The 10,493-nt window shown below is 32.7% G+C and overlaps 1 protein-coding gene across 4 annotated transcripts; it reads left to right on the top strand.

Annotated features, from left to right (window-relative positions):
- The first annotated feature begins 5,834 nt into the window (after window positions 1-5,834).
- On the top strand, window positions 5,835-10,023 carry LOC118048535 (protein REVEILLE 8). Of its 4 annotated transcripts, none has more exons than XR_012170050.1 (9): window positions 5,835-6,341; window positions 6,731-6,788; window positions 6,865-6,988; window positions 7,075-7,233; window positions 7,346-7,471; window positions 7,584-7,693; window positions 8,210-8,489; window positions 8,697-8,756; window positions 9,525-10,023. XR_012170050.1 is itself a non-coding variant. In XM_035058280.2 (9 exons), exons 1-8 carry the CDS (start codon window positions 6,070-6,072, stop codon window positions 9,418-9,420), a joined length of 993 nt encoding a protein of 330 aa, XP_034914171.1. In that variant the 5' UTR covers window positions 5,836-6,069; the 3' UTR covers window positions 9,421-9,442; window positions 9,525-10,023. The 4 variants fall into 4 exon arrangements, 2 of the variants coding, with proteins under 2 accessions (XP_034914171.1, XP_034914172.1); XR_004687485.2 differs by lacking the exon at window positions 8,210-8,489 and adding an exon at window positions 9,315-9,442; XM_035058280.2 differs by lacking the exon at window positions 8,210-8,489 and adding an exon at window positions 9,337-9,442 and having other exon boundaries at window positions 5,836-6,341.
- Window positions 10,024-10,493: the final 470 nt, after the last annotated feature.

A 10,493-nucleotide genomic window follows, 5' to 3' on the forward strand; every position in this document is an offset into this window, starting at 1 on the left:
AAGCAGAGCACAGACATCAAAAGCTGCAGTGCTGTCATTCGAAGACCAGATTTATTCGACAAAGAAGAAAGAAATTGGTCATAGAAACAAAACAAGGGAAACATACTTTATGCGACAATGCCTTCCCTTTTGTGTTCTGTATCTAATTTGGTACATGATGTCCATTATCTCTGAACCACAGGTTAGCTACAAAAACATAAAACGAGAGCTTCAGTTGAATTACTATGACTTGTACTTAATTGGACGTACCATTTGTGTCACCATTTTGTTTGGGTTCTTGAGACTTTCTACTGGAGTGGTTTTCGAGATGGTGGTGGTGGTGGTGGTGGTGCCTTTTGTTGAATTCTTGTTATGTTACTGATGCTACTAACTTGAGTATTCATTCTGCATCTCAACAAGAAGATTCTTCCGGCTAGTTCTTTTGGGAAAATTGAAAAAAAGTCATCCGAAAACAGCATCAACCAACCAATAGATTCAGTCCTCTCTTATCTGAATTGCTCGGCAATACTGAGCCACGAATTATTGCTCCGTCGCCTGAGAGCTCGGCATTTGGTAATTTCGGGACCCTATGCCCAATGGCAGCTGATTTCTCTCCGACCAGATCCGGGTAGCCCATAAGCAAAGCTCAAACAAAAGGTTTTCATCCATGCTAGAAAATATAGGCCCATATGATGATACTATAAAGAAACCCAAATCGAATCCACCAAGAGACGGAATTTGTTTTTCTTTCTCGATAATTATATACATATACTAAATTTTATTATTTTTTTTTAGAGAGAAATGGTATAGTTATAAATTTTATTTTTTTTATTATAGCGGTGATAAAATTATAATTTTTAATTTTTTTTTAAAATAATATTTTATATTATTTTTCTCTGTATACATTTTTATCATTTTATATTTGGTATATTTATCACCTTTTTATCTTTATTTTTTTTAATATTTTTCTAGTTCTTCCTTCTTTTTTCTTTACGCTTCTTTAATGAAAAAAAATATATTTTTAAAATTTTTCAATTTAAATATTTATCGCTCGACTATTTATACAATTCTTTTTATTTTTTTATAATTTTTTTTCCTTGCACCTTTTTTTTAATTATTATACAAAAAACTAAGAAAATGATATTTTACTATAGCAATTGCAACATTATTATGTTTTTCTACTATGTTAAAAATTAGTTTGAGATATTACATATTTTTATTTATATATTTGATATTTACTGTATTTTATTATATATAAATATCAATTTTTTGATTTATGATTATATTTTTTTTACTTGATGCTATAAAACACATTAATAACTCTATATATTAATTTTTTCGTGTTTGAAATTTATTTGACTTGTAGTGAGATGAGTTAAATAAACATGTTAACATTTTGTTTTTTGTATTTATCAGTATATATGATTTTTAATGTATTTAATTAAATGTGTGCATGAATTTTTTAACTTTATAATTAGAATTTTTTAAAAAAATAAATCTTGAATATTTATTTTTTATAAAAAATAATTATTCAACCCGTGAAAAACCAGAAAGAAACTAATATACATCTCTTTGTTTTTGGCAGTTTTCAATAATAAGTGCATCTTGGAAGACAAAACTCATTTGATTTAATGACTTGGAAAGTCAAGGTTTCTTTACTTGACAATTTCGATCGATTTAACTAAATCTGATGTTGTGTAAGGTGTTTTTATATTATAGATTGAATTAACTAATTTATTAATTAATTAGAATGGATATAAACATATGATTATAGATTTAATTTCTTGTTTTCTTCACTTGATTTAACAAAATCTCACATCCTCTCTCCAACGGCAAGGCAAAAAACGTGTCCTTGGCAATTATAGCACCTGATCATATTAGAAATACTTTAATATTTCTTGCCAAGTTTTTTCTTACAGATTGATGTCTCTTATCTTATTCATGTTTGTTTGTTTTATATATTTATATAATTGCTAGTTCATATTTTTAAATTATTTTAATATGTTAATATTATAAATAATATTTTAAAAATAACTGCTCCACAAAATCCACGCGCAAAAGTCGCGCGCAAACGGGGGACCATAACTAAACGTGTGACCGTACGGCTGAGCTGAAGTGTAATAAGCACGTGTGAGGGAGCAACACGCAATTAGGAGGGCCGAACATCAAGACTGGCTAAACAACACGCCGAGTCTGTGCCGCGCACAAATTTTCTCGTGTCCCCATCGATGTTTTATCATGGTCGGCAGGTTAAGCCAAGAACACCAAGCGTAGAAAAGTCTCTGCTCTTCCAGTGGAGGTCAAGAAACCACGTGTCACCTGATCCTTGGTTTTGAAAAAGTTTAGCGAGGAAACATTAGGGTTGGTTAGGGCCTTAGGGGTGACGTTTGTCCCACAGGAGAGGAAAGGAGAGATCAATCCTTCGCAGGTGGATCTTGCATGGGGTCACGTGGCTCAACATGGCTATTTATGGGTAAATCTTAGGAGGCAAGCTGCCCTAAAATTCTTTGCAGGGCAATTCTACTTTAAAGGCAATGAGTAATATCTCCTGCAGTAACTTCTTTGTTGTCTTGTATTTTATTTGGAATTCTATAATTTTATGGTATTGTTTTAAAATTCGGTCCAGAATGGTGGGTTGATCTGGGATTCAGTTAATTTGAGACTGAAATTAAATTAGATTGAAGAAAAAATATAGAAAAAAAAATTCAGGTATGATCCGGCAAGATCCAGTTAAAAACCTAGTTGCAACCTGTTAATTTTTGTTTTTTTTACTAAAACAACATTGTTTTGATTTTTTTTATAAAATTGATCCAGTGACCCAATCAAAACCTAAAATTCGAACCTTGAACCGGGTTAGGTCTAAAAACTATAATTCTACAAGTAAAATACTTTATGTATTTATATCTGTTTACTAAATAACTCCCAACAAATTATCCTCCATGTTTAAGCATAAAGTTTTTTTTTTTTTCAATATTAAAAAATAACAATGGATCTAGTTTGAGATGGTCTATATAAAGGAGTCATAATCATAACAGTAATCATATAATTAAAAGCAAGACAACTTTTACGAGGTAGTTTAATTATCACATATGTCAGCTTCTCCATTCTTGTCACTTCACTAGAGATTTTTTTTTTTTATCTTAGCATATATTTTTTTTAATGACACCATTCTAAAAATATTTTGGAAATAGCTTGGTATATGTCACCTGTGAGTCATGGATTACATCTACAACTCTTTTGAATTGTTAAATAGTCTGAAAAAAATAAATTGAGACAAGATATAGACCTTAAAAGCATATCGAAGTTACAATAATGATACTATTGGTAACATTAAAAAGATCTCAACAAGATAAATCCAATAATCTTTATGTTTTTTTCTTCGCTTTTCTTTTTATGAGGTTATCCAAATCTTATGTCTATGGTCATAAAGTTAATAGGCTAACTTGGGTTGACACATATATTTTTTTCATTGCTTTTTTAAAAAAAAAATTATTTTTTTTTAGTTTTTCCCTTGAATATTAGGTTGTTTTATAATTGAGTTTCATGGTTTTTTTTTTTTTTTATGAGATTATCCTGGTATTACGAACAAGTTGTAGATTTGGTATGCTAACCAGGATAGACCAAATTGTGAAGGATCAAATTGGAAATAAAAACCAATAAAAAAATAAAATAAAAGAAATAAAGGCTTAGGCGCTTAAGCCTAGGGCAACCCACACTTCGGGGCTTGTTTAATTTATTTTTTTTTTGTGTTTTTTTATAGGATGAATAACATGTCATTGCTCCTATTTTTTTTTTAAATAAAAGTAAGAAACATGTCACCTACTCTACCTAGACTTTGGCAACTCCTAGTCGCTAAAACTTCGAGATAAAGGTGTTTTAAACCCTAAAACTATATTTTCAAGTATTTTTTTGACCTAAAAACACCTAAATTACACCTAAGAGACCCAAACAAACTTGTTCATACCTTTAAATAACTCGGAAAAAATCCAAAAACAACAAATCAATAAAAAACTTTCAAGGTTAGATTTGATTTCTCAAGCAATTTAAAGGTGAAACAACACCTTAGTGGAATTTTTCTCATCAAATAAAATCTGTGAACACCAAAATTGATCATTTTGATGGTTGAAATTATTATCAATTGATATTTTCTCTCTCTACAATCAGAATTCAATTACTTTCTCTCTTCTATCTCAAATTAAAGAATAAAAGGTAAGAAAAATGAAGTTTTGGATAAAAAATGAACTTCGAAAAAAATCAAAGGAATGGAAAATAAATATGTTGCAAACTAAGAGGATTGAAGTAAATTTTTTAGTCAATTTCAAAACGACCATCTATTTCTTCTGAGTTCTTTTATATTGGTAATCTATTTTTTTGTTCTATAATTCCTTAACAAAATAGAAGCAAATGGCCTTTAATCTGGCCATAGAATAATACAATTAATGAAAAGAAAATTGGATTATTTACTAATTATTGAAAAACATTTAAAAATATATTAATTTAATACTTTTTTCTCAAGACATAAAACAATTTAAAAAGTCTTTCCAACAACAAAAAGAATTACTCCATTAGTAGTAATGTTTTAAGAGGTTAAGGCCTTGTTTGTTTTCCGGAAAGTAGTTTTCGGGAAACCATTTTCCAAACTTTCCTGTGTTTGTTTGTCATTAGGAAAGTTGGTCAACGGAAAACAATTTCCGGTCAGCGGAAAACACTTTCTAGTCAACGGAAAACACTTTCCGGTCAACGGAAAACACTTTCCAGTCAATTTTAGTAAAAAAAAAAAAATTGACTTGGTTTTCAGGAAAGTGTTTTCCTTTTAGCTGTGTTTGTTTTCCGGAAAGTGGTTTCCGGGAAAGCACTTTCCAAACTTTCTTGTGTTTGTTTGCCAGTAGGAAAGTTGGTCAATGGAAAACACTTTCCAGTAAAAGGAAAATTTGGCTTGGTTTTCAGGAAAGTGTTTTCCTGAAAAATTTGAGGGGAAAACACTTTCCAGAAGTTGTGAAAAATTTAGAAATGTCATTATTTGCTGATTATATCAAATTTGATCCTCAAACTTTTGATTGCTATATATATTTTGTTTTGAATATTTATTTTTCAATTTCATCTCTTAAAATTTTATTTTTATATTAACTTTGGTCCTTATTTTTATAATTGCTATTTGCTTTTTTCTTATCATTTTTTTATTGAAATTTTTTATTTATCAAATTTGATCCTCATTCTTTTGATTGTTACTTATTTTATTTGAAATAATTTATGAAATGTTGATTATTATTATTTTAATTTCTTTATTTTTCATTTTTTTTTAATTTTTTAGATTTGATCCCTATTATTTTGATTATTATTTGTTTTATTTGAGATAATTTATGAAATTATATTTTTTTTTTTTCAATTTCATTCTCATTCAACTTTTTAATTTGTAAGATTTGTTCCTCATTATTTTAATAAACTTGAGAAAAATAAAATATTAATAAGTTATTTTCCAGCTCATTTTCCATGACATAACCAAACACTGGAAAGTGTTTTCCAGTTCATTTTTCATAACACTACCAAACATCGGAAAATACTTTCCCGGAATTCACTTTCCAGGAATTCACTTTCCCTGAAATTCACTTTCTAAAAGAAATTCATTTTCCTGCAAACAAACGGAGCCTAAGGTGTTTGAGTAGAGTGTATTAAAAAAAAAACGTGTTGTAATGATTTAATAGAATCCCAAAAGAATAAAGTATCACTAATCCCAAAAAAGAAAAAAAAAAGTTAACAAAAAAGGGTACGTAGCAGAAGAAACGAAAGGAGCAGAGCAGCATCGTCATACGAGCCAAAAGATCGTCACACAAGATTAGATCCGACGTCAAAGGATGGGTAGGTGAGGCCGTTAGACGGTTAGAGACGACAATTAAAAAAAATCGGCGTAGACAAGGAGGTTAAATAGACGATTAATTGAAAGGTCTAAAATGCAAACTCACTGTTACAGACACACAGCCCATCCAGAGAGAGAGTTCGCCATTTTGTGTCCTCTGCCCTCACGCACCTGCACAGTGACCGTTCTTTTCTGTCTTTCCTACCTCCACAGAGCTGGAAACGGAGTAACTGTTCATGATTATGAACGCCAACTCCTCCTCTTCAACTTCAACTTCGACAGCAGGAGCAGGAGCAGAAACAGGTGCGAATCCTGCTGGTCCTTCTCAATCAATGGCTACACCTACATCATCATCAACACCACCAGCTACAGGTACAGGTATAGTTACAACAGCAGAAGCTAGCAGCGATGGGTCAGGCAAGAAAGTTAGAAAACCTTATACAATCACCAAGTCTCGTGAGAGTTGGACTGAAGAAGAGCATGACAAGTTCCTTGAAGCCCTTCAATTGTAAGTTTCCTTTTAGCTCTTGTTTGTATAACTACTCTCTCTCCCCTCGTTTCTTTAGTTCTCTCTCTTGAAATTCAAAATAAGAAAGAAAAGGAAAAAAAGTACTAATTGCTTGTTATTATTATTATTATTATTATTATTATTATTATTAATCTTGTTTTAACAATTGACTTTGATTTGATGCCTTTGCTTCTTAGTTTTTGACAATTTGATGGTGTTAGAAGTACCTTTGAATCAATAGAAATTCTGTTTGTTAAAAGCAAAATATAATTTGACACCGTACCACGTTTTGAACTTTCAATTTTCAAATTGCTAATCAAATGCTTCTTGATTCTGTGCCATGCTTATCTAATTTTTTTTTTTTTTTTTATCTGGTCTTCTTCATTCAGGTTTGATCGTGACTGGAAAAAGATTGAAGATTTTGTGGGTTCAAAGACGGTGATCCAGGTCTGAATCATGCAGTGTTTTCGCTTTGCAGGTTAACGTATCTATCACGCTCTATACTGATCATATACATTTGCAGATTCGGAGTCATGCCCAGAAATACTTTATGAAGGTCCAAAAGAATGGTACAACTGCGCATGTTCCTCCTCCTCGCCCTAAACGCAAAGCCTCTCATCCTTACCCACAGAAGGCGTCGAAAAATGGTTTGACCTTTTTCATGGAGTATGATGATAAATGCGGTTGTACTTTAAAGTTGCTTTCTTGACATGCTGTTTCTTAATTATTGCAGTTTTAGTGCCGCTCCCAGCATCCATGGCTTACCCTTCATCGATGAATACCTTAGCACCTGGATATGCTCTATGGGATGAAACTTCAGTGTTAATAAACTCCGCAACAAGCAAAATCATGCCATCACAAGATGAACTTCCAAATCTTCACGGAGCTGAAGGTGTGCATACTTCTTCATTTCTTATCTTCCTGTTATCATATTAGTACGTAGATCATTTCTACTAGAGGGAACTTTCCAGCACTTCTTATGGCTTGCAACCTTGCTGATTCAGCTGATATTGGACCAAAGTGTGTATCAAGGGTTAGTAACAATACTGTCAGTGGCCTTGGGACCTCAAGTAGAACATTGCCAAGTGCTGAGATGCCAAAACAAGGGAAGCAAGCGCCTGTGCTTCATGGTAACCCGTGATCCACAAGACTAAAGTTGTTAATTTTCCACTTATACTGACCCCAAACTCAGGAAAAAAAAGAAAAAAAAGTTCTCTCTTACTTTTTACCTATTGTCTGCAGGTATACCAGATTTTGCTGAAGTATATAGCTTCATTGGAAGTGTCTTTGATCCAGACACGAAAGGGCATGTGAAAAAGCTACAGGAAATGGACCCTATAAATTTTGAAACTGTAAGTTGAATTGAATTGAATTGAGATGGCTCCTTTTCCAATTATACTATGCAAAGATAAGTAGGTGTATAATCATAGAGAAAATTAGATATGCAGTTTAGCGGTGAGAAGTGGTTCATTATGATAGTGGAAGTCTATACTACAGTACCATAAATGAACCTCTGATTCTTATCTTTCTACTCGATCATTGTATATTATGCAAGGGGACTAAAGAAGCTAATAATATCGTTGGAGCACTAATAAGATTTGGTAGAAATTTGGTTGTGAGCCACGTATTGCTGGTAAATTGGTAATAAGAACCAGTGTTCTGTGTATGGGAACTTAAACCAAGGATCTGAAAAGAACACTCAAGAATGAGGATTGCCACGTGTATTGGATTGAATATTTTAGTCTCACCTGTTATTTACAACACAATCAGGTTTTAAAGGGTTACACTGCCATCCTTCTTTAGATAGACATCAATTTAATACATAAAGAGAAAAGATCTATGTTGATTTTTCTGGTTTAACTTGACAGAAGTGGTTTTCATTTGGAGCTATCACAGCAAGTTACTTTTGGATATAGTGAGCCAATGTCAGGGGAAAGTCCTCTCCATCACTACATATAATTTTCATCCCATATAGCAACATTATGATTTTCTACTCCATAAAATTAAGTGCTGACCTGGTTCGTGTTCGTCTCTCTTGCGAGTTTGATGGGTTGTTTGGCTCTTCAAAATCAGCTCTTCATCTTCTCAACTTGCTTAAGATGGCAGTGATTCAAGTAAAATATTTGAGAGAGAGAAAGAGAGGCATTGGTATTTTGCACAATCATATCTATATCTCTAAAGTTTCCATGTGCTTTGATGCAAGTATCAGTGTGTTAGTGGAGTTCTCAAAATAGTACAAGATTGCATCTTTTTTCCCATCATGGTGTTAGTTAAAATAACTTTGGTGTGTACACTTTCTAATTTTCCTGATTATTCCGATGTGCTCTGTATATAATTCCTTTTGGTGTCTTGCAGGTTTTGTTATTGATGCGGAACCTTACTGTTAACTTGTCTAGCCCTGATTTTGAGCCATATGTAAGTGTTAATGTTTTGTAAGTATGTTCATAGCAGCTCTTACCAGCATGCATGTATATTGCCACTTATTTTGGCTCATTGAAAGAATTCGTAAATGTGATGATATATTGCAACCATAATCTGAGTATTATGGAAAAGCTGAGGTTTCATTCAATGCTGAAGTTTTAACCTGTTAGATTTCTTTGTTTTTTCCATGATGCTGAGAACTTGCCCTAACAGTTTTTACAGAGAAAACATTTGCTGTGTTGTAGCATGGAAGTTTCATCTGTGTAAAACTTTTGGTGGTCATTTCTCTCTGAGAAAGATCTGTGTAGAAGCTTTGTCTAAGTTTCATCTGTGTAGAGATAAGCATCAGCGTTTGCATCTATCTCTTCGTAATTTTTCATTCCTGAATGTGCATGTAGTTTGGTGTGTACTACTACAAGATTCTGAATAGAAAAAAAGGCCCAGGAAAAATTTTCCTATGAAATATCTTCGAACAAGTTCTTTAATTTATTTGCTAGTTTACATATTTTATTTTTATAGATTCTTCAATGATTGTTCTGTAACCTTGGCTAGTTTACCTCCTTGGTTGATTCAGAGGAAGGTCATGTCATCATATGATGTCAATACCAAAGCAGTGGGAGTTTCTGCCCTGAATCAGACCAATGATATAGCATGTTGAACTACTTACATTTTGCTGACCTGTACGTTTTTCGTAATCTTCATTTATTTTTCATTTCCTAGCTTCTCTAGGCTCTAACTTCATCTTCACATCTTTCTTCGCAGTAACGTGGTGATGCTGGCTGGAATTCTTGCTGCATCACTAAAATCAAATAAATGTGTCTGCTTTATCTTTCTGCACATGCCTGGAAGTTCATTCTGAGACAGGCTGTGGCAGCCACACCGAGGGAGAGTTTATGATGGTAGAACAAAGTTTTCTACTGATTTTCAAGATCCATGAAAGGTGAACCTTGACGTCTACTGACCTGAACAGCAATGGCTGATTCTATTCTATTGACGATTTGGCCTTCAACCAAACAAGTGTGTATATCTTGGGAGACCTGTCCGGCTGAGATTAATATATAGTTTTGCATATAGCGGGGTACATTTTGCCAAGGCCTTGTAACTAAAAGAACTTGAACACACGAGGAAAAAGTACTTCCCTTCCCTTCAGACTTGTGAAGTAGGTTACTCCGTGTATTAGAATGACCTCCATTTGTTGACAATATACTGTGTTTTTGCTTCTGTAATTTTTCAGCTAAGAAATTGGATTTCTTTCTCGGGATTGTACTGTGCGCATCCAGCACTAGCTGGATGTTTACAAAAGGGTGGACACTAGTAAGTAAAAAAATTGAAAAAGAGATTAAATCAAGAAAACAAAAAAAAAAAATAACCGAAAAAACCGAACAGTGAAAAAAAACCGATTAAAGCAATTAAAATTTTGAAAAAACTGACTGGTTCGATTTGGTTCGGTTTCGGTTTTATTAGCCTAAAACTGAAAAAACCGAGTCAAACTGGTTTGAACAGTTTTTTGTCCTAAAAAACCAAACCAAAACCGGCTAGTTCGAACCGATTTAGTTTTTTTTGAAAAAAAAATTCAGTTTAGTTATTTTGTTTGATAAAAACCGAACTGAACCGAAAATAATCACCCCTAATAGACAGACTTTATCAAGAAACAAATAATTGTCTTTACATTCCTAAAATTGTAGGTCTTACCTTTAACTCAGGTCTCTGTTGGTATGGTATCGCCTTAAA

Source organism: Populus alba, chromosome 6, assembly GCF_005239225.2.
Source record: "Populus alba chromosome 6, ASM523922v2, whole genome shotgun sequence".
In the NCBI taxonomy this organism is placed as follows: domain Eukaryota; kingdom Viridiplantae; phylum Streptophyta; class Magnoliopsida; order Malpighiales; family Salicaceae; genus Populus; species Populus alba.

Excerpts from the sequence above, each read along its gene's own strand:
- LOC118048535 (XM_035058280.2), top strand. The coding sequence starts at position 6,070 with ATGATTATGAACGCCAACTCCTCCTCTTCAACTTCAACTTCGACAGCA. Across the intron at positions 6,989-7,074 it reads ACAGAAGGCGTCGAAAAATG|TTTTAGTGCCGCTCCCAGCA; the intron begins GTTTGACCTTTT and ends TAATTATTGCAG. Across the intron at positions 7,694-8,696 it reads ACCCTATAAATTTTGAAACT|GTTTTGTTATTGATGCGGAA; the intron begins GTAAGTTGAATT and ends GGTGTCTTGCAG.